At 45.4% G+C, this 25,197-nt stretch overlaps 1 protein-coding gene across 1 annotated transcript in view; it reads right to left on the bottom strand.

Annotated features, from left to right (window-relative positions):
• Positions 1 to 2,866: 2,866 nt before the first annotated feature.
• LOC125939873 (uncharacterized) overlaps positions 2,867 to 25,197 on the bottom strand; it is a 70,603-nt gene continuing 48,272 nt past the window's right edge. Inside the window, exons 11-14 of the mRNA XM_049655378.1 lie at positions 20,089 to 20,147; positions 16,958 to 17,066; positions 10,733 to 10,798; positions 2,867 to 3,003 (exon numbers count right to left, since the gene is read on the bottom strand). Coding sequence (XP_049511335.1) covers positions 2,931 to 3,003; positions 10,733 to 10,798; positions 16,958 to 17,066; positions 20,089 to 20,147 — 307 coding nt within the window. The 3' untranslated portion in view covers positions 2,867 to 2,930. The remainder of the gene's footprint in view (positions 3,004 to 10,732; positions 10,799 to 16,957; positions 17,067 to 20,088; positions 20,148 to 25,197) is intronic.

Raw genomic sequence — 25,197 nt, 5'->3', positions numbered from 1 at the left:
CATTTCACCGAGGAGAATAGGGAAAAGAAATTCATTTCTTATCTATGCCGCATACGAATTCGGAAAAGGGAATTATTCAGTTAGAGGATTCAAAGCGCGCAATAATCTTCCCCTTTAAACTTACCACACACGTCGCACATCCAATGGTCCTCATTTCCAAAAGATAACAACTTTTGGACATTTGCGTTGCTCTCGGGAAGCAGAGAAACCTTTAAAGCATTTCAAATTTAGATGGGCTGAAGCTCAAGGTTTAGCCATTTTGTTTGACGCCTAGTTGACACAATACCTTCAAAATTTGCCTGCCTATGGCCCAGGTCATGAAGCTGAAACGAAGACAATTCAAAGACCACGACGGCAACACTATGACGGCTGACACTGAATGCCTGACGACTGTCAGGCGGCGATGGTGTGACGAAGGTGGCATGACAAGTGTCAGATTGCAAAGCAGGAATCGAGGCGGTGCAACGACCACGAGGCCATCGTGACCACAAGACCAGACTTAGACAACAAAAGTTTTCTATCACGGAACGTGAATGCCTGGCTTTAGTGTTGGCAGTGTCCAAGTTCCGCCCTTACATTTGGCCGCCCATTTTTCGTTATCACTGATCCCCATGCCGTCGGCTGGCTCTCATCGCTGGAAGAGCCGACTGGACGACTGGGTTGGTGGGCGCTGTGGTGACAAGAATATACTTTTACTGTTATGTAAAAATCTGGCTGTTTACACGAGGACGCCGACTGTCTCTCCTGTCACCTGGTCGACAGTTCAGACCATGATGCCCACGACAGTGATGCATGCGTCCTACCCATTTGAGACTTGCGTGATATTCGCAACAAACAATGCTGTGATGACGCTCTACGTCTGCTCGTCGCTTGGGTAGCTTCTGTGCATCCGGAACCCGCTATCAGCATGTTCGTACTTCGCGACGGCATTCTGTACCGCCGAAATTTTCTTCCTGAAGGCCCGGAACTTTTGCTCATTCTACGTCGGCATCTTCGCGTAGAAGTTAATGCGCAGCTACATGACGCGCCCACCGCCAGTCACCTCGGTGTCTCCCGTACCTACGAACGCGTACGACGCGGATTTTACTGCCCCGGCCTGTATCGATAGCTTGCTGCCTGTACACTCTGTCAGCGCAGCAAACGACCTGCTGTATTACCCACTGGAAGCCTACACCTCATCGATGTCCCTTCCGAACAATTCTTTCGCGTTGGAATTGACCTCGTAGGTCATTTTCCTGTGTCTAAAACCGGCAGCAAATGGGCTGCTGTCGCAACTGACTACACACGGCGTTACGCCATCACGCGAGCATTGCCGACAAGATGCGCTACGGACGTTGCGGCTTTCCTTCTGTATGACGTCATACTACATCACGGCGCCCCGAGGCAGCTGCTCACTTATCGCGGCCTCACATTCTTGTTACGCGTTGTCGAAGATATTCTTCGTTCCTGTTCTGCCATGCACGAACTAACCACCGCATATCAATTCCAGAAGAATGGACTAACTGAGCGGCTCAACCGGACATTGACGGAGTTGCTATCCATGCACGTTTCTGCGGACCACAGTGACTTCGACGACACGTTTCTCTACATAACATTTGCATATAATTCGTCCCATCACGAGATCGCCGGCTTTTCACCATTTTATCTGCTGTTCGGCCGCCATTTCTCCACTGGGTCCCTAGTTCTTCTATGGACACCATGCCGCTGTACCGGATCGTCCGAGAAACTTCTTCCCGCGTACCAAGGGGCCTTACAAGATCCTGCGCCAGCTCGTTGAGGTGAACTACGAAGTCTACCCGCTGGACTATCGTTCATCGTCGGCCCCTTTTCCCACTGATGTCGTCCACGTCTGTAGGCTGAAACTCTACTTCACCACGACTTCGCCCCCATAAACACTACCGCCGAGACGGCGGCTTCCCGACCGGGGCGAGATGTTACGGAGCAGTGCGGCAGGGTGTGTCCACGAACCAAAAGATGATCCGCCAAAGAGAGCGCGTGGCCGGTTCGGGCAGCCATATACAATGTGTATCAAGCGTTGCTGGAATTTCTCAATACGTGTAAACACACCTTCGCTTGACTATTTCTACCCCGTGGCAATATCGCCTCCACCGATACTGCATAAGGAAATAATATTGGGCTTGGAGATCTCTGATTGATTAGGGCGACATGATGTGCAGATCACACGCTCCGGTTGCATTCAGGATGCAGAATAAAGTTTTCAAAAATCACTCAACCGAAGGCGCAACGTCACACGGTGATCTAATTATGTGGGGATTACGAATGAATAAGTGGCGCCAATCGAATATAAATAGCATGATACTGTTTTACTAATATGATATGTTTATTAATGGACAGTGGAATCAGGGCAATTAGGGAAACTGTTGTTTTGGCTGTGCACGTCTCTGAATTATTCTAGGTGGTAAGAATAACCTTGCAAAAGGAAAACTCAGCTCTACTCAAACATGGCTATTCACATACATCGATAAATAGACATTTTCTTTGTTTTTATTACTGTTGCCCTGCCATATCAAATGATCGCGAACTTTTCGCCATCGCATGCTGTAGCACATACCATTTTCTACCTGTATAGTGTAGAATTCAATGTTCCTAGGCAAAAATTCCTGCCACAAAATATGTTGCATTCGTTGCCGTTAGTGTTCTTATGTGTATGGACGCCGCAAGAAAGCTCACGCATCTTCACAAGTATGAAATCTGAAAATAACACCCTGTTTCAATTGTAGAACACTATTGTGTAGCACACTATTGTCGATGTTTCGCCTTTCTTCTTCATACCAGTAAAAGGGCCTGGTAAATATCAAAATTTTGTTTCGATATCTGACGTAATTCACTTAAAAGACATTTTCTTTTCATTTTAGTTTATTGAAGTCCACAAAAAGGCATGCAAATAGGCAGATTATATGATTCTGTTGTTAGCAGCCAGGAAGAGAACTTGCTTCAGTGGTGATGACATGTGGTTTCTCCGTTTCCGGCTTCGGGCACTGGCTGCGAAGTTAAAACACCAATAATAGCATATTTTATGGAACTCAACGAGTACACTACTTTTTTCTACAGAACATCCACATTTAGGGGACTATGTCTAATGTGTATTCTAACACTCATTACAGAATAATATGCGATTAATAAAGGCCTCAAGGTAATTTTTGTCATTCAGATGTAATTGTACGTACAGTTGTTATATAAGCCCGCCGTTGTTGCTTAGCGGCTATGGCGTCGCGCTGCTAAGCTCTAGCTGGATAGATCAAATCCCGGCCGCGGCGACCGCATGAAGGTGGGGCCGAAAGGCAAGAACACCCGTTCGCTGCCCAATGGGTGCACGTTGAAGATTCCCAGGTTGTCGAAATTACTGGAGCCAACCACTACGGCGTGTCGCATAAGCAGATCGTGGTTTTTGGACCGTAATACCCCAATATTTAAAACCATTGTCATATAGCGTCGCATTTGCATATACGACAGCATAGATGATCAAGCTGCATCAGAGTGCGCGCAGACAGACAACGAACTCTATTTGATCCTGATGAGCGACTGTCTGGACCCCCTAACCGCAGGCAGTTGTAACCGCTGGCCACGCCCACGTATAGAGTGCGCGCATGGGGGGACTTTTAAGATAGGATGAATTTGTGCATGATGTCAATGGAAAAGAAGAAAAAAGAAGGTTTACCTATATTAGGCAATTACGTTTCGAGCGATGCCAATAAGTGGCTGCACCGTATCACGAAACTTCATAAGCTATAGAAGACGCACAAAAGAAACTGAGGCTGCAGCGATGCTGCTTACAAGTTTCCGCAGCGAATGTGTGCTACATTATGCATTTTAACAAAATATCCTCTGACTCAGTGAACTTCTTTTTCAAGAAAGGTGAACTACTTTGTATTCGAAGGAGCGAAAGATTGAATTTAGTAACTTTTCAAAAATTTAACTGATCTACAAAAATCAAAATTGAAAGAAACAACCTTGACACCTGCGATTTCAAACTTCCGTACTGGATCGAGGTTTCGGCATGAATTTCTAAAAAGAGATAATTGCTTGCCCTTTCTTTAATAATTACAGACCTACTACAATCACATTACGAACAACGCACGTTAGAAAAATATCCGAGAAGGAACTAATTAAGTGCAATTTTTTGCGTCCTTTTACGTGCTAGGTTAAGGATATCAGCAAACGTAATCAAACTGCGTTACGTTTTCGCACAAGCAATTGAAAACGTCGCATACCTGGCGTAACTCAACTAGCATAACCGACATAACCTGGGTCCGCAATTACAGAGCATCTAGCGAGGAAATACATGCAGTTGCGGCTAAACAGCTCCGGCCATAGCAGTAAAGGGAAGTTGTGAGACGGTAAGTCGTAGAAAGAGCACGGGTGATCAAGAACAAATTGTTTTACTTCTGACACTCTACACACTTAGGGTGGTGTAATCGGTTTTATTAACGGACCGACTTTTTTAAAATTGGTAAATTCGCCCAGCATGTATACTGCTTAACGCAAGGAAATTCGGTTCAGAAGTTTGCTTTCATAACATTCAGAAATAAAGCACTGAAGTGAATTTGTGTCTTCCAGGCAACTCTTATAGTGTATTCGTTTATTTTTTTGCTGCAAGGTTTTACCTTCCTCCTCGATTATTCATGACCTGCACTAAGGAATTTAGGAACTACTCTTATAACTGCGATTGTAAGAGACCACGCAACACTTCTTTTTAAAACATAGGGATTGATTTTTCATTTAAATTCACCTTTGCCACCGGCGCTACTCATGCATCTGGTTTGAAAGTGCTAGGTAGTCGGGAAGCACTTAACGCCATTTTAAGACCGTCATTATATTTCCTGTTGACGCCGCCACCTATGTGTGCGCTTCCAAACAACGGGGTATTGATGATTGCAGCTTAAGCCCCAAGGTGTCTTGTTTGGCCAATTATGAGACGAGATCATTTCTGTGATCCAGTTGCCTGATCTCGCGGACCTCTTAAGTGTAACTCATAACTTTAGGTTTTCAGGCGCTAATAATGTTTTCCGACCTCCTAAAGTACAGACTTCAGACATTCGGGCTTGACTACAATTTGTGGGTTTATTGACCAGTTGCCTTCAGCCGAAAAAATCGAGGAGTCTTGACGCCTGCGCATCCACTTGAAAATAATTTCCAGGATGACGCAAGTTTCAAGATAATATTTCCGAGGGTGTGGGACAAAATACATGGGCGTTCCAGTTACCTTTGTGCTTCTATGTATAAAACAGCATTTTGGTAAAAAAGTACGTTGAACAACAGTGCATTTTTACGGCAAGTTTGATGGCGCATATCTCCAAACTGGTGTCATTCTGGAAATTCGTTCCAAGAACGCCTGAAAAGCTCACCGGCTACATTAGTAAATTGAAATATGTGTGGTAATGCCATTAAGTAAGAAGTTAATTCATGATTTTTATTGCGATAGCAATTATATGGACACTCAAAAGCAGATTTCTGCCGTCGGGGTCGCCGTCGTCGTCGCCGTGAGGTTCCGTATGACGTCAATGGAGATGAAATCGTCGCCGCGCGCCGAACGCTGTATGTGCGAGTGAAAGAGCGCGAGGGACGCGTGCTTTCACGGGGAGTGAACGCACGGCGGAGAACAAACGCGCGTTCTGCGCTGTGCTCCCTTAAGGGCTGCAGAAGTAGGCGTCTCTTTCCTCCTCTACAATCACCATATATGTAGAGTAAACGTGCCTTCTTCCGACGCGCGAAAGGACGTGGGGGAGGGGGGGAGGGGGAGAGAAAGGAGGCGACGTTTAGCTGCGGCACCAAGTCCCTATTTATATGAGAGGCTCCGGCAACAGTCACCAGTCTTTACATTGTCAATATCTACAGTCGTCCACGAAACAAACATCACCGCTTTGACTCCCTATTTGCACAAGCCATTGCCGCTGCCACCCACCATCCCCTCTTAATTCTTGGTGATTTCAATGCACCCAACCAGTTGTGGTGTCACTCCGTTTTTACTCCTAAGGGCAGAGCCCTATGTATCCACATACAAGACTACAAACTCACATTGCATGACGACATCGATGCACCAACCAGGCTAGGCAACAGCGTAGCCAAGGACACGTCCCCCAATCTTACCCTTACACACAGAATTCAACACGTCACATGGCATAACTCCCAAGTTAACCTCGGTAGCGAGCACTACATAATTACCACCACACTACATTTCAAACACAGACCCTTTCCACCCAAACCCCTGAGCCTTACCAACTGGGACAAAGTTCGAGAAAACCGACAGACATCAGCTCCCACAAACATCCAAGACATCTCGCAACTTCACTGAGACGCCGAGACGCACAATACCACTCTGCCCCCCGAAATCGATGTCACTACAGTTGATGCCAAGCTTCTACATATGTGGGAAGCCAAGCAGTCTCTTCTCAAGCGGTGGAAGAGGCGACGGCACAACCGAAGGCTAAGACTCAGAATTGCCAAATTAGACCTCCAGATCCAGGAGTACGCCACACAACTGGCCTGCCAGCAGTGGGGCCAGGTATATGAAAGCATGCATGGCAACTTTGACAAGCGCACATGGCTACTGTTGCGACACTTATTAGACCCTACCAGATCGCGCACACACCTCAACCACAGCGTAAACAAACTGTTAAATGCAAACAAAAACAATCTCAACGAGCTCTTCGATGACATCCGCCATAAACACCTACCTCCCACTCAGATGTATGACATGCCAAAGTACACTGCTGAACCCAACGAGCCACTAAGCGCTGCTATCACTGAAGCAGAGGTTCGCCATGCAATAGCCACCTTGCGCACAATTTCAGCACCAAGCCCCGATGTTATCAACAACAAACTGCTGCGCAAGCTAGACGACAACTCCGTCACAGCCATTATTGCGTACAGCGCTCACTGCTTTGACACTGGCATCCTCCCTAGTTCGTGGAAAGATGCCAGGGTAATTTTCGTCCCAAAGCCAAACAAACCATTGAACTCTTCTAACCTCAGACATACTTCACTAACCTCTTGTCTTGGTAAAACACCTGAACACGTAATCCTCAACCGTCTCAATAAATACATGGAAGACAACAATCCATCTTTATCCATCAGAAATGGGGTTTTTTCGATAATATCTCCCATGCCAAGATGTGATGCTTCGGATGAAGCATAACATAATTATACCCAATAGCAGTCTAGATACGCAAGCAATTCTGAGTCTGGACCTCTAAGGAGCTTTCAATAAGGTTTCACATTCCGCCATCCACCGACAGCATAATCTCACTGGGGTTGACGGAAAGATTTGTGACTACATAGGTACCTTCTTGGCGAACCATACCGCACCCATTAATAAAGGCACAGATCAATCTGCCTCGTACGCTTTGGGCAGTTACGTCATGCCCCAAGGCTCAGTGCTATCCCGTTTTATTTTTAATCTCTCTATGATGCCGTTGGCGCGATCATTGAGATGTATTCCTAATCTCAAGTTTTCGCTCTACGGTGACGACATCACTCTTTGGACGACTGGGGGCTCTCATAGAGAGATTCAAGACACTCTGCAGGCCGCAGCCAACACGGTCCTCGCTCATGCAGGGGCTATGAATCTCACTTGCTCCCCACAAAAATCAAAGCTATTTCTCCTACCATCCCACCGGGGGACCAAAAAACACATATCTAACATACAGGTCATCCTAAACCACACCCCTTTTACTAGAGTGGGCAGGCTTCGGGTGCTTGGTTTACACATTCAAAGTCCCCAACCGCCTCAACACATACACCCTACATACACTCCGCACCACAGTTTATCACACCCTGCGACTTCTAGGGCGAGTGTCCAATAAACATGGCGGACTAAAGGAGGCTGAACTCCTGCGCTTGGTGCAGGCCTTCGTTATCAGCAAGATTACATTCGCAACACCCTATCTACATTTTCTTAAATCAAATCAGATCATATCGACACTCTTTTACGCAAGATATAAATATTCGCTCTGGGGTCCCCATATTGACCTCCACTGAAAGGCTCATGCTTACTGGCACTTTCAACACACTTACTGAACTCACAGAAGCCCATCTCACATACCACTATAGTAAACTTTCTAACTCTATGACAGGCCGACATATTCTACAAACCCTTTCTATCACTCCGGCATCCATCACCAAGACTGAATACACCATTCCACATCATATACACGAGAACCTCCACATCCCCCCACTTCCTAAAAACATGCACCCTGTGCACCACAAACAGCGCAGGAGGCAGCGAGCAAAGGCCCTCCAAAAACAATTCTCCTCCTCAAAAGATTTGCTCTAAGTTGATGCCGCTGAATATATATGGGAACACAAATCAGTATGCAACATGAGTCATCAACTCACACGGCCAGGTCGCTGCCACCACCTCCATTCCTGGCTCTTCGGAGGCGGCAGAGGAGGCGGCCATAGCCCTGGCCCTCACAATCCCAATGTCCTCAGTTATCGTTAGCGACTAAAAACAGCCATACATAACTTCGGAGCGAGCAGGGTCTCCAAACCAGCCCTTTCCCTCCTTTTGGCCCATCCTTTCCATCAAACTGTAGCATTAATCTGGACTCCCGCGCATGCGGGCCTTGCCGGAAACGAGGCGGCTCATGCCAGTGCCCGAGGATTTACGGTCCGGGCGCAAGCATTAGATGTGTCGGACCCCGCTACGTAGGAGGCGCCGTTTACAGCGCGGGATCGGCTTATTACCTGCCACGACATCTGCACACACTACCGATTAGAGCGTTTAACTTTTCCGCTACTCATGCGCAAATCCCCTGGCAGGTGTGAAGTTCTGCGGCGACAACTGCAGACTCGCACATTTCCCTCTCCTTACCTCCTCCACCGCGTTCATCCCTCCATTTACCTTTTTTCAATCTTGTAAATTCTGCGTCTCACCCAGAGCAGACTTAAACGTAATGTGGGGCTGCACTAAGCACCCTCTTTCCCTCTTTCCTCAAACAATTCATATCTAGTGAGGTGCAGTGGGAGGCTGCCTTGCGCAGCTCGGGGCCCGACCTTCAGGAGGTCATCCTGGAGGGAGCTGAGATGGTAGAGGAGGCCTACTTCAAATAGTTTCTCCCCCCACCGTCTATCCCATTGCCCCCTTCCCTTGCGAGAGGGATAAATAACGATTTTTTTTATTTATTAATTCTCTCTAGCTCTCATAGCACGCAAAACCTCTTCACCTCGCAGAGCACGAGCATAGCAACGCGCCAACTGTGGATGAAGACGACGACACTCGAACGCAATCAAATGGTTCGCATAAATGCATGTTCTGCAAGCGTGGCTGTTTAGCCCAATGTAGCCGCAGTGGCAATTTGGCCACTTGAGCGATCTGGCGCACTATCTTGTGTGTTCATTTGTTGTACTGTGTCGAAGCCGGGCAAAAAAGAAAGAAAATAGCCTCGTGGTTACGACGCTCGCCTTGGGACCGGGGGTACGCGGGTTCGAATCCCACCTCGGCAAGAACATTTATTCATAGTTTCTTGATACGCATCCCGAACCACAAATTAAGGCTGGCTTAAACAGCTTCGTTGTTAAAAACTGTCCGCAGGAAGGCGTACCTTTTTAGATGAAGCAATGGAGTGAGGTCAGGAATAAGTATGCTTGCTCTCTCAACGGGTCAGAGAAAGTAGCATATTGTGGTCTCTAAAACCATATGCTGTGTCATGCAATGGAAGACATCTTCTGCTGACGAGCGTGTAGAATCCGTGAAATTATTACTAATAGGACAGTTTCTTTATTCCGAAGATTTTATATTGCTGAGTTTTTACTTTGTCTTCGCCTCTCGACTACAGTTATAATGTATTGCCAGGTTTCAGTGATGGTGAAGAACTAGAAAGTAGCTAATCTGTGAGTGACCAACTTTATGCTTTATTAGACGATCCTACGCCAAGAATGGCAGGTGGCACTTAAATCACCGGGAAGGCGGTGAACACAGCCGTCGATTCTCGAATTCTTACCTGCGGGTCAGACACATCGGTTACTTATCCGTGACTCGCCGTACGTCTCGGCATAACCGCAGGTGATCGCGGGATTCTTTATTGAAGAACAGTATTAGTGTCGTGCATGCAATCCGATTACAGAAGCCTCAGTGGACAACATAGACAACAGATTTAATCGGCGACAAGATTCCCGAAGGGTTAGATACAGAAATGTTGAGCGCTGAGTGATAAAATTTAAGTATTTAGCCTAAGAGAAAGGGTCCCCTGAAAAAGTTACACAAGTACGCGTATCAATAAGATCTGTCTATCTTCGCTCAACTCAAATGAAATTATTATTAAGACACAATAACTCTTAGTATAAGAGGATTTCTTGCGCCGCAATGAAGGTTTCCTCGCTAAGAACTAATATACAATAGCTGAAGACTAATATATAAAGGAAACGCAAATAGGAGCCTCCGTTCCTGTGAATGTTTTCTCTAGTTTTATCGAGAACACGCTTTCTTGTTTGAATCTTTCTTGTTTTTTTTTCTCTTTTTTATCATGTTGCATTTTTTCTCATATTACTGTTTGCTTTTATTGTTTTATTGCTTTTCTCATATTGCTTTTTCTCGTACGGGTGTACGACAAACACCGCTGATTTGCCACTGTTGCCGCTGCCTGTAGGGCCCCAGGCCTCGTCAAGCTGCTCAATGAGCAGCTTTTTGTCTGGGGTCCATTTTTTTCTTGAGGAAAATAAAAACTGTTTCTGATTCTGATTCTGAACACCTCAGACAAAAAGTTAAACTTACGAGAATGCCTGCGTCATTTTCTTGATGTCTTTAGCAGTAAAACTTAAGAAGTGTTCCGAGCCACATCTGTGTAGAAAAATCATTGAAGTAAATGCTTCTAAAGAGCACATGGCATAAAAAGTAGCATTTATTGGAAATAATGAAACTTCTCCCATAGTTCGGGGTACTGCGTAAATTCTTCAACGGCACCAGGAACAAATACCCAACTCTTAGCAGTGTTGCGATAACTCGGGACCACAGCGACGTGCCAGAAGAAAAGTTACTCGATTGCCCGCCCCTAGCGTACTCTGCGTGACGCCGAGTAGTTGGGAGCGTAACATAAATATCACTGGGTGCACCAATATACCAACACCCCTCTCTTCTGAAAACACACAGCCGGCTCTCATTACGTTGGTGCCATCCTGCCTCGTTGACAGACCAATAGACCACTTTTACCCTTGTGACGTCACGAGCAGGAGACTGGTGGCGTCAGGGCATGCCAAGAAGGAAACGGTTAAGCCCGGAGAAGTGCATGGGATTGTTTTCTTTTTTTTTTCATTTGTGGCTTGCTCGGGGTGCATGGCGCTGCCATATTTGCGAAAGATGATCGTGGCAGCACATCGTACATGACATCACTTAAAATGTGCTCAAAACGCCACACACTGCCTGAATTTCCTTTCTGAAACGACTGACAACGTAAACCACATTTGATTCAATTTTCACGGAAATGAAAACATATATGGGGGGTAAAAGTTAACATGCTGTTCCCGGTTTAAGCAATCTTTTTAATTTGACACTGCAACCTGAAGTCGGTATGAACGGTATGTCACAATGCCTTGCGTGTAAACTATGATGCTTTGGCTGCATTGATACCCGGTAACCATAGATTACTGTACTCAAGTCGGCTTCTTAGATGCATCAGGGTGCCAAAACTATCACGCACCAAGATTTCAAATATGCAAATGCCACGTAGCTGGACAGAAATGGGAATGTTGTTTGCCGTCGCTTTGAGATTCGCACATTATGTCCTGCATTTTGCGGAATTACATATTTACTCCTAATTAATAATAAACTTCTCAGTTACTATATTTACATAAAAATGTCTATGGAAAATTGTAGAACAACATGAAAAACTCCCGATACAGCTTTCTGTTGCTGCAGCGAATACATGGAAAGTGCCTCGGGTGGCCAGTCACGAAGTAATTTTGCGTGCATTCGTGAGCTTCTTTCACGCTCGCAAAAACACTTTTATGTAGACACTTCCTGACCAAGACTACAAATTCTGCTATCGACTTCAGATGACCACATTGGCATTCATGATGTGTTTGCGAGATAGCACATGATTATATATAGCGCAGAATATATATATATATATATATATATATATATATATATATATATATATATATAGCGGTTCTTCGAATGACGCCCAATTTCGCCGAGAACATACGCGAGGCAATTAAGTGAGGAACACCTTCGTTATGAAAAGAAAAATTCTGTTCCCAACAGTTTTAAATACAAAATTGACCAGCCGTACTCTTTTAATTGTCAGTTTTATACGGACAGAACAAATTATGACTGAAAAAGACATCCGATGTGCACAAACGAACCACCACCTACTTTCAAAGCGCGTACTGTGCCACCTATATATATATATATATATATATATATATATATATATATTTCTTTTCATGCATTATAGTAATGACCAACATAGAAAAAAAAACACATTGGCTGATCTCACGGACATATGGGAATCAGTCATTTTGCAATGAAGTTGCTTCGACGTTTACAAAAATTATAAAGGAAACGGTGAACAAGCGCAATGTGGAGAATATATTTATTTGAGGAAGATGACACACAATAAAGAGAATATTAGAGCAACGGTAACGACGCAAATGCAGTAAAACGCTTACGTCAATGCATCTTGCTCACGCAAATACAATACGTTGACGAAATATTTCGATGCAGGGCCAGCGTCCGTGCAACATGACACGAATGGCCATGTAATTTATAAGACACGAAGCTCTTGTACTTTTAATTTTCTTCATGCACAGCACGTTACTTCCATGAGTCAAAGAACACAGTTTATTTGCGCTGCGTATCATCGGTAATGTTACTATTCGCAATCGGCGAAATAACATTAAGTTTTTTATGGCCATTTCACACAGTTGCAGTGGCGTAGTTGCGTGACTGTGGGCAATGCGCCGAACAAACTCCTGCCCCGCAGATTTCTTAGTGCATTCTTCTAGTTATTGTTGTTTACTTGACACATATGGGAGAAATGATGCCAGTAGAGAAAAAGAGACGTAACGAGAAGCGTTCAATGTCTCACTGCATCACACTTCTGACTTCTTTGATTGTGACGATCCTCACAGTGAATGACCACCCTGCGTCATTGTTCCGATTCCCGCTTGTGGATGAAATGCTGCACATGGTCCTCGCAGCTGAATTTCTCCAGGCAGCTAGCGTAGCTATTATAAGCCCCACTTAAGAATTTGCGCGAAAAAAGACTAAGGGACGCATTTATCTCATTGGTTTGGCGCGGCCGTATCTCTCAACACTTCATGCGCGAGAAGCGTTCTGGGAGTGAGCACCAAGTGGCTACAAACGTACAACAGCTAGGAAAGCTGTTTTTATTGCTGAAATGCTTCCTGAATTTGGCGCAAGGTGGCTCACCAGAAGAAAGCTCTCAAAATGCCTGACAAAGTATTCCTTTGTCTCGCATAGAGATTTGCCCAATTAGCTCGCAAAAAGCACCCGTTTTTGTATCAGTATGCGACCGGTGGGCCCTCAAAACTCGCTCTCACTAATCCACACGCAAACGTGCGATGATGTCGTGGGTGTGGGACGCATGGGCGAGAAATGCACACAAATGTTTTCTGTATGGCCTCGGCTGCGCCACTTCGCCCGTCGTGCTACGGTTAGTCCTACGCGAGATGCCGTTACACATTTTTTTATTATAGGCTAGTCAGTGGGCCCACTGGGTCCAACTTTTCGAAAATCCATTTAGTGTCAATGGCACAAATGCCTTCTAAATTTAAAAATACACAGCTGAATGCAGATATCTAAAATTTCTTGTAAACTATTTCTTAGTACCTCATTTACTCATATCAGGCTAAAAACTGTAAAAGTTTTCCTGTAAATATACGCGATTCTACAAAGGGTAATCAACTCTTAAATGACCACGTTCTGCATCACGCTTCGAGTATAACCAGAACATTGTTATTCAGCTTCATTCTTCTTTGGTGCTTCCGTCTTACGCAGTGCACGCATTAAGACAACTATCTTCATTTCACTAATTCCCCACTTGGCTTGCTATTTTGGCGGCCGCTTTTTAACTTATGTGCAGCCAGCGTCCTCAGTTTACGGTGCCTGCTTCTTCACTTCTAGCCTCTTGTTATGGCTGCGTATTTCAGCTCATAACCATTCTCTAGGAAGGACCAAGAATGGGCACATATCCAGTGGCCAAGTTTAGTGAGCAGGACAGCGAGAAATTCGCAGGCAGAAGCCGGTATTCGCAAAATGAGGATAGAGCTTTCGGCTTAAAGCTTACGCACTAATATAAACGAAGTTCACGCGATGTGACTTGCTCACCACGTAGCGTTGGTACGTGCAAACTTTGCATTGCAGTTGCGTGGTATTCCACCAGGTGTCTCGATATGTTGCAGGTGCATGTAGCAGTTGCATCTAGCAGGACCTGATTACTTCAAGCAGGCAAGGTGGCTACTTGTCACCGCCCCGTTGCAAAGAATATGTCGATAATAATGACCATAATCATCAAGAGTATCGTATCGTGCCATCTGTCACGAAATGTGACATGTGCACAGCGCAGTCTCGATACCCGTGTTTACTCTCGCGTACACACGTTTTGGCGTCTCCTCGCAAGGCACGAACCGCTGCTGAAGAAGCGAATCCTAGAACTACGCGCGCAGCTGCAACCAGACAACGTCGGGCTCTGTAGACCGCAGCGTGGAGAGCAGCACAAGCCGCCACTCGCCTTCGACGTCGGTGGACAGTTCACTTCAATCTCGTGAAAATGACGCACAGAGATTTCGCCGCGAAGACCTTCTAGTGCGTGCAGCCAAAAATGGAGCTCCTATGGAGCTGCTCCTCGAGCTTACGCTGTGACTGTGCCGCGTGTGCCACACTGGCCTCTGACTTTTCTTCTTGAATGACTCTCGTCCGCGTAACAATATCTTAAATTATGGGGTTTTATGTGCCAAAACCACGATATGATTATGAGGTACGCCGTAGTGGGGGACTCCGGAGTCTTGGACCACCCGGGGTTATTTAACGTGCACCTAAAGTTAAGTACACGGGTGTTTTCGCATTTCGCCCCCATCGAAATGCGGCCGCCGTGGCCGGGATTCAATCCCGCTACCTCGTGCTCAGCAGCCCAACACTATAGCCACTGAGCAACCACGGTGGGTCGTTACAGTATCTTACCAGATGTTTCTTTTGTTAGCGTTCTCGTCAGATTTCCCATTTGAATTTGATATCCAAAATAAATACCTCGGCTACGAAATGCCGTAATAGAAGCGTCTGCCAGAAGAGTTTTCTCCACGTGTAGTAGCTTAAAGCGCAAGGAATCCTTGGCAAAGAAGGAGTTTTGCAATACATCTCTATGGTAACACAGTGACGAGTTCCTCGTTTTTGATGAACCTGACGCACGTTGCATGAAATATTAAAATCGCTCCAGTAAAAGTTGTTCCATTGGGGTATCATGCAGGAAGGGTATGTTTAGATTGTCATATCATGGCATTACGTTTATGTGTTAAATTGCTTTCCTAGTTGTAGAAGTCAATCTGTTCAGTGGAATGGTGTAAAAAATTATGTCGCATGACTACATTGAGTGCCATCTTGAGAGTTGTTTTATACATTCAGGATTCCAAACAAGCGTAACTAGTATTTTTGAATTGTAGCACTAAAAGAAACGATCCCACTTCAAGATAAACCTTTTCGTGAGGAGGTTAAGAAGGCACTATATAAGGCCGAATTTGCGTTCTAGTTTCACTCATAGATCTGCGGTACATATCTGTTTGCATTCGGCGGCGCCAGGAAGTTCTGTCGGCGAAGAATTTTGTCGCCAGAAAGCTCTCCTACTAAAGTAGTCAACATATCGACTAAGTAAACCTGTTATCCTGAAGAAATAAATGCTAAAATATGTAACACCAGGAATACGTTTATTGCAACATACTCGTGATAAGGTCAATTATATCCGTAAAGCGCTTATTAGGGCCGTGGAACAATAAATAGGGGTGCCTATCCTTGTTTTAATGTGCGATCACTGGGGTTGAACTAGTAGCTGGTACTCTCATTTATGAATCTCGTCGAATTTCCCTTCCACCTGTGTTCTCTAGCTTCTCGAAGCACAGTCACGGCACGTCACGGCGGCTGGCGTTGCCATGACACACAGGTTGCTGCTAACACCTGAAAATGTTCTGGCACTCTTTACGGGGCCATTAGTAGTCATCGACTGCCTCAGTGAAGAACACTACCTCATGCCGCTCATACACTGGCCGACACCCTGCGAAAGAGCAAGTAACATATGTCAGTCCAATGCCCTACTCTCCACCAGAGGCAGCCTTACCCTTCTGCTAGCCTTTGCATTTGGAGAAAGAAGAAATGTCAATGCACGGCTGTTGAAGACTTTTGAGGAATAAGTAGCGAGCTTTAGTTGAATGTAAAGGAGAAGTGATAGTAATGTGTGCCTGCGATGTTAGTCGACATGTTCGGCAGCGTGCCGTGTTTTGCAGCGTTCACATGTTTTGCAGCGTGCAGTACGTTTGTTCCATCGTCCACGGCATAGCAATGCCCACTGTTTATGCAAAATCCACAGTGTTGTGAATCGAATGAGAAAAGAAAAGCTTGGTGCAATGAAAAACTCGGTAACAACCACTCGGTGGAGCGCTCCTAATCAGGGTGCATCTCTCCTGTCCATCCACTTCGGGCGTGCTCCGGACGGCGCAATCTCTGCATTCTTTAAGGTTTCCTGTGTTTCTTTCCGTATGGTGGAACTAGAGCTCTCTTTCTCTGTTTTTCCAGCAGTATAGGGGTCAGTTTCAAACACGCGTGAAATTTTGTACCCGTATTCTGGAGTCGGGGACTCCTAATTAATGTACAGAGGAATTGGTTTATTCAAATAAACGAGGCAATTCAACGTGAAGATTGGTACTCCGTGTGTTAACACGCTTTCTGTATATGTTTTTATGTGTCCAGCGAAAAATTTGATTGGAAACTCACATCATAGCTGTTGACTTCACAGTCACCCAATACACTTCACTTTTAGGGAAGCGTCTGATGACTGTAGCGCTTATATGTTGGGTACAAAACGTTCCGTTCGTCTCAAAATCTGCAGGGAAAAAACATTTAAAGCAGCAGCTGCGCAAATTTTTTTCGTTGTCTTTGATATTTATATACACAGTACGTTATGGCAGAAATTTTGAAGTTGTTCAGCTTGCTTCATCAAAGACAGAGTGATCGGAAAGCGCTGGACAGAATTTCCGAACTTGCACTGTAAGGGCACGAGTACACATGATATTGCGAAAAGATTGTAGGGGGGGGGGGCGGCCGTTGTTTGAGTATATCTCGCAACAGAAGAATTCCTCTATAAGGTATGCATGCAGAAAACGAAACTTATCGCACCAAGTGACAGTCACTGTTTACTGCAACTGCAGTAAACAATGTTTCGGCGACACTCGACAAGATATTCATACGAGAGTGAATGACCGATTACGTGAATACAAAACACCATTCACTAAAAAATACCAGCAATTAGCTATAGGGAACACAGTCTTAAAAGCACAATTTTATATTCTACAATCCTCGGTTCACTGCGATAGAGGAAATGCCCGAACTCATACCTCACACACAAGTTTAGATGCCTGTGACCAAAATAAACAAATATGGTGCGTTATGACTTAGAATCGCTAAAACGCTACACACGATACTACTTCTACCTGACTTTGATGAAATAATATGTCTTTCTGGGTGACTTGGGCGTGAGAAGGGGTTGTATGTACATCGACGACCACGCGCGTAGGGCCTCAACGACAGCGTCTCAAAGGGCTAGCTGTCACGACAGAAGAATTCAAGAATGTTCCTCTCACAAATGGTGCATACGGTACCACCCCTACACGGTGGTACCAAAGGTACTGCAGGGTGGTACAACCGGCGCCGATTGCACCGGGCCCACCGGTACCACGATTATCTGTGGGAGCGGGGCACGTCTTTAAACAGCACTTTATCAGGTATCAGCTCATTAAAGCGGCTTGAACCATACTCGGCACGAAAAAGCGCGGGTAAATAACCCAGAAACACACTGTCTTTAAAACATGAGCCGCAGTTTCGCCCGAAAGGCGAAGCATCAATTGCGATTGCAATTTAGTAGCGAGCTATACGGATGTACAGATTGCGCCTCACGAGTTAATCTCAGAATTACTTGAAGGGCAACGCGATGATCTCGTTGCAGTTGGGCCATCAAACTAGGTGGTATTTTCAGGACGGGTAACGCATACATGATGCCTGAGAGCACAGATGACTGGTAGACCTGTAGATCCGTTGTTTGGTCTCAGCCAGCACCTCTAGCAGTCAAGGCAGCCACATCCACATACAAGGATGGATGGCGATTTGTAATGGTTGTAATGTCATTTAATTCACTGTTGTCGCGTCATCGGGTTTATGACATTCACGTCGACCTGCTTGTCACGGTATCCACATCATGACATGGTTGTCATTTAGGTCAAGCCCAATTTGGAAAAGTTATTTATCAAATATCCATGACAAGAATGTGATGGCAGAACTTAATATGCATCGCATGAATGACATGATATGCCAGTCATGACGTGATTGTCACAAATAAAATGAAGTGTTGGTGTCGTGGTCGGTTCCTTAAAAAGATATGTATCAGGATATGCACGACAAGAAAGACATGACATGACATCATGTCTTGTCATTAATGTCATGTCATGTTGAACATTACCTGGCATGCAATTTATGGCATTCATGTCATGACACGCATGTCAGTCATGTAATGCAATTTAAGTCATGTGATTCCGGACAGGTCATGCACACACTTCATGTCATTTATATCTAGATATCATCATCAGCCTATACTTATGTCCACTGCAGGACGAAGACCTCTTCCTGCGATCTCCAATTACCCCTGTATTTTGCTAGCTGATTCCAACTTGCACCTACAAATTTCCCAACTTCATCATGCCACCTTGTTTGCTGCCATCCTCGATTGCTCTTCCCGTCTCTTGGTATCTATTCTGTAACGCTAATGGTCCACTGGGTATAGGTCCTATGCATTACATGGCCTGCCCACCTTTATTTCTTTCTCTTAATGTGAACTAGAATATCGGCTTTCCCTGTTTGCTCTCTGATCCACACCGTTCCCTTCCTGTCTCTTAACGTTAGGTCTAACATTTTTCGTTCCATCGCGCTTTATGCGGCCCTTCTTCTCGAGCTTCTTTGTTAACCTCCAAGTTTCTACACCATGTGTTAGCACAGGTGGAGTGCATGATTGTACACTTTTCTTTTCAAAGACAGTGGTAAGCTCCCAGTCAGGCTTTGGCAATGCCTGCCGTATGCACATCAATCCAATTTTGTTCTTTTGTAAGTTTCCTCCGAATGATCAGGATCTCCTGTGAATAATTGACCTAGATAAATGTACTCCTTTACCGACTCTACAGGCTGACTGGCGATCCTGAATTCTTGCTCCCTTGCCAGGATATTGAACATTGCGATTGTCTTGTGGATTTTAAACTTCAACTCGATTCTTACACTTTATCGGTTAAGGTCCTCAATCATTTGTTATAATTCGTCGCCATCGTTGCAGAAAAGGGCACTGTCATCTGCAAACCGGAGGTTTCTGCGATATTCGCAGTTCATCATCACTCCTAAGCCTCACTTCTAAGCCATATTTGTCTAGATAAATGTGGAATTATAGAAACGACCATGACGGCCCGACGACGTAGGAGACTAGATATACAGATACATACATATGAATAGAGATAGATAGATAGATAGATAGATAGATAGATAGATAGATAGATAGATAGATAGATAGATATACTAAAGGCCCGAAGCTCTCAAAGGATGTTTCGCATTAAAATGAATAGATATAGTTGTCTGTGTAAAACAGTTTCAAATTATTTCATTTTCCTGCCTAAGGTAAGTTCAAACGAGAACAAAATGCATGCGTATAGCCCGAAGCAAACTGGCTAAAAAGCTTTGGTCCGTAAACCTAACCTAACCGAAATGCCTTTCTGTTCCGCCCTCTGGTAACGTATAAATTACGTTGCAGTTTCGCTAATGCAAGCAACGCCCTGCACATATTTATAATCTGTTAAAATTATCCCCTTCCATACCTCCTTGACCGACAGTAAAACGTATATGGGACGGGCGGCTGTGGAATAATCTTGTACTCCTGAAACCAAAAAACAAGAATAAGCTTCGTTAGACAAGTACACATTCCCTAATTGTTTCCTAATTGTATTTGAAAATAATTGAATCCAATGTGCAATATAATATATGAAGGTTGGTTTCAGGAAGATGTGAAATTGGTATACGCAAACCGTAATATTTCAAGCACTTCTACAGACTTTATCGAAGCTTCCTGACTTCAAGGAATGCAGAAACTCTTGCTAAATATCTGTTGTTGCACTTGTAACCCATCCCATAGTTGGTGGGACACAAAGGATATTAGCCGCAATAAACTATACGTTGTGGTGACTCTCAGAATATCCTGGCGGGAAGTACTCATGGGGCAATTGTCCGAGGCCAATACGGTATTTGGACTATCCTAACGTGCACGTTTGTGAAATAACAGTTGTGTTAAATTTTGCATGCGTAACTGATTCCACAATCACAACAATTCCATACCACAACAATCGTAACTGATTCCACTCAAAATCGAAAACGAAACCTATACTTTAAAAAATTCATGCAAGGTAGCTAGAACGCGACGCTCGGAGACATCGCAAGGTAGGTCCATGATGCGTACAATGCCCTCCCGCTGACAATGGCTGCGCAAGCCTTCAAGAGGTGTAGCATTTCTAATGCATTAAATGGAACTGAAGATACCTTTCTCTGGTCGGTTGGCAGCGAAAAGTAAGTGTTGTCGGACTCCGATAGCGACTAAGCCGCTAAGATTCAGCTGTGTGCGTGTGTGTGTGCCTTTGCATGCTAAATAAAATTGTTTCAACACTGTACGCGTCGACACGTGTTTCTTTAATTGATGCGTGCGGTAGAATCGGCACCAAGTATTTTTTTATATTTGGGCGATATTATAACTGCGCTTTAGAATGGGGGGCGTGGTATAATCGTGCAAATACGGTAATAACTGTTCAAGCGAAATGCTTCAACGTGTGTTGTTAGCATGTACAACTTTCTAAAGTTGTCTCTGTGGGTTTCTGGGGAAGTTACAACTACCTATATGTTGTATTTAGAATACAGAGGAATGATGCATCCGATGCCTGACCATCATCTTCTTTATTTAGTGTCCCCGCGCCACCATCCTCATCTTCTTTCCTATACAACATTTTCCCGGTCAAAAAAAAAAAAAAAACTATCGCTTGCGTAACGCATAGTCCCTGAACTTCAAAGGAGTTCTTTTAACTCGTGCGCTCTTCCGTGGGGGTTGGCCGGTCATTCTGTCCTGCAGTGAAGACGGCTGAGTACTTGAGTCACTGCTGGCTTGTGCTGCTATTTCTTGCCGTGACGTAGATGGACAGTCAGCATGTTGTTCACTCACAGGAAATGCACTACCTTGAAGAGACTCGTCAGGTAGTGGTAGAGTCCATTCTAGAATACCAGGTCGATTGCCTGTGAACTTCTCCGCAGCTTCAGGGTGCATCGCTTGAAATTTGGAAGCGTTCCACACTCGACCGTCATCCAAAAGAAATGAAGCTGGCCCTCGTTGCTCAATAATCTGCTTCGGTTTCGAAAAGCGCGAAGATATTTTCCCGTGAACTGACGACTTTCTCACGCGGACGTAGTCGCCGACGGCAAAGTGTCTTGTCCGGGCTCCGCGACGGCAGTCTGTGTAAAGTTTGGAAGATGCTTGGTTTTGTCTGACACGTTGGCGCAGCCATTTCATCGCTTGTGCTGGATTTTCGTGAAATGAAGAATCCGGTAATCCAACAATGCTTAAGCGTGTTCGTGGCAGTCGTCCGTGCAGCAAAACGGCGGGTGCAACTCCCGTTGTGGCGTGAGGTGTGCAGCGGTAGACCCCCAAATAGTCTGTCACGGCGACACGGATATCACGCCGCTCGTATACTGCCATCTGGACAACAGATTTGAGGACTCTGTTGAACCTTTCTACAAGCCCGTTTGCTTGCGGGTGATAAACAGAAGAAAAGCAATGGCGTATGCCACGTTCCTGAAGGAATTCTTCAAATTCAGCCGAGCTCAACTGCGGTCCGTGGTCGGAAACTATTTCACTCGGGTAGCCTTCACGAGAAAACACTTGTTGCAGAAAGTTCTTGACTGTCGCCGTAGAAACTTGTCTTGAAAAGAAAACTTCTGGCCATTTGCTGTGATAATCAATAAGCGTCACTGCATAACGGCATTTGATGGGAGCTTGCTCAAATGGGCCAATAATATCAATGGCAATCTTCTCCCAAGGGTTGTCAGGGAAAGCTACTGGTTGCATAGGTGCTACGGTTGGCCGTGCTGATTTGTCACATGACTGGCAAACAACACATGTTTTAACCAGTTGTTCCACGTGGTTATCCATTCGAGGCCACCAGTACAACTCTCGCAAACGGCTTTTCGTACGACTGATCCCCGGGTGTGATTCGTGTGCGACTTCCATCAAACGACGAGTAAGGGTACCTGGAACTACGATCCTGTCACCGCGGTAAAGCAAGTCGTGTACAATGGATAGTTCTGCACGTACATGAAAATATGGCATTAGCTCCGCTTCCAGAGATTTTTTATCCGGCCAAGAGGACAAAACAAAGTCCATGACTTTTGCGATTGTACTGTCAGATGCACTCTCCGCTTGTAATTCTGCAATGGTTAACATCGGAGAAAGAAGGCAAACAAACTCATCTTCGGCAACCTCATTGGTTTCTCCTTGCAAAGGCAGTCGAGAGAGCGCATCAGCCACCACATTATCGCTTCCCTTACGGTACTCTACGGTGTAGTTGTAACAAAGAAGTCGCGCTGACCAACGTGAAATTCGCAATGGCCGATGTCCAACACCTTTGGTTGACAGCAAGGTGACAAGAGCACTGTGGTCGGTTCGCAAGACAAAGGGGCGACCCCAAAGGTACACGTGCCAATGTTCACAGGCCCAAACACATGCTAAGGCTTCACGTTCGCCTGCAGAGTACTTCCTTTCTTGTGGGCTCAAGGTACGGGAGGCAAAGGCAACCGTCTGTAGAATTCCCTTGTTATCTTGTTGCAGCACAGCGCCCAGTCCATACCCGGAGGCATCGTTCGTGACGATGGCGGGTAGGTTCGGGTCAAAGAAATGTAGAACCTTGCAAGTTGTCAGCAGTGATTTCAAACGAACGAAACTCTCTTCGGCAGCTGGCGTCCAAGCAAATGGCTCGTTGCCTCGAAGCAATGCCCGTAAAGGTTCCACAACATCCGAAAAATGGGGAACGAACTTGGAATAAAATCCCGCCAGACCAAGCAGGGAACGAAGTTCATTGATGTTTGAAGGCGCCGGAGCTTCTTTCATCGCTTGGATAGATGACGCTAGTGGAAAGAGTCCTTTGCCGTTCACAACATGTCCCAGAAACGTTAGTTCCGTGACGTCGAAAACGCACTTCTGGTTGAGTTTCAGGCCCGCTTTAGAAAGTCGTTGCAAAACGATGCGAAGATTTGAAAGATGGTCTTCTCGAGAACGACCATATACGATAATGTCGTCGATGTAGAAAAGTACACCTTTGCACCCTTTCAGTATGAGATGCATCATCTTTTGAAATGCTGATGGGGCTGAAGCCAAACCGAAACATACTCTCTTAAAACGAAAAAGCCCGTCGTGCGTGATGAAGGTAGTCAGATCACGGCTCTCAGGATCGAGCTCTAGTTGATGGTAGGCAGACGCCAAATCCAGTTTCGAGAATCGCTTGGCGCCAGCTAAGCTGTGCAGCAGCTCGTCTGTCTGTGGTAGTGGAAAGCTGTCAACAATTATAGCTTTATTGGGCTCTCGCAGATCAACACACATTCGTATTGAACCATCCTTCTTGCGAACAACCACTATAGGAGAAACCCACTGAGAGGCGTCAACGCGCTCGATTATGTCTTGGGCTTCAAGCTTCTGCAATTCAGCCGACACTTGTTCCCGAAGGGTAAACGGCAGCCGTCGTAGCTTGCTGGCAACGGGTGGCACGGAATCACGAACCTTAACTTTGTGTTTGAATCCTTTGGCAAGTCCGAGCTGTTTGTCAAAGAGGTGTTCATACTCTGAACGTAGCTCAGCTGGTAATGTAGGAGTGCTGGAGGCTAATGCAAGGCACTGAAGCGATTTACCTTCAATATTCATCTGTAGTGCCGCAATGGCGTCTAAGCCCAGTACAGTGGTGCCTTCAGATACCACATACAGAAGAATACAAGCAGTTCTGTCTTGGAACGCAGCTGAAGCGACAAAACATCCTCGAACTCTTATCTTGGACTTGGAGTAGTCGAAAAGCTGCACTGAGGTAGGTTTCAAAGGGTAAGAGCTTGCAAAAAACTGGTGATAGAGTTCTTCAGTCAGGATAGTGACAGAAGATCCCGTATCAACTAGAAACCAGATAGGGTGACCTTCCACAACGACGGATGCGTAAATGCCATGCTTGTTTCCATTGACAACACAAACTGTTTTTCCGCTACTCTGGGAGCTAGCGTCGTCGTCGTCATCAACTTGTCGAACTTCAGCTGAATATCCAGACGACCTACACATAAAATCTAAGTGGCCAATCTTCTCGCAGCGACGACATCTGCGCTTGCGGGCCTTACATGCAGGACTGTTTGCAAGATGATCAGTCGCTCCACAACGATAGCAAGCTCGAAGGTTCGTGGCACCTTGTACGGGATGCTCAGATGCTTTGGCTTTGCACTTATTACAAGTTCTGCGTTCATTTGGTTGTTCAGAAGACCGAGAAGAGCTTTGCGCGGTTTTAACGTGATGAACTGAAGCCTCGTCGCAAATTTCCTTAGCATGACTCACGGCTTCTTCGTACTGATTAGCAATTGTTATAGCTCGTGAGAGCGTCAGTGATGAGCCCTCAAAAAGTAACCGCTCACGTAAATGATGATTCGTCGTTTTCGAGACAAACTGATCTCGTAGCATCTCATCAGCGAGGCTTCCGAAATTACAGTCTGCAATGCGGATTTGTAAAGCAGAGACGTATTCTTCCGCTGTCTCACCTGCATGCTGAGCACGGCGACTGAAACGTTGTCGAGCCACGATGACGTTGACTGAACGCTTGAAATGATCCGAAAGCAGGGCGATTGCAGAGTCATATGCGTCATTCGTCGAC

This window comes from Dermacentor silvarum, chromosome 9, assembly GCF_013339745.2.
Source record: "Dermacentor silvarum isolate Dsil-2018 chromosome 9, BIME_Dsil_1.4, whole genome shotgun sequence".
NCBI classification, from domain to species: Eukaryota; Metazoa; Arthropoda; class Arachnida; order Ixodida; family Ixodidae; genus Dermacentor; species Dermacentor silvarum.
This window is presented reverse-complemented; position numbering and strand designations above follow the sequence as displayed.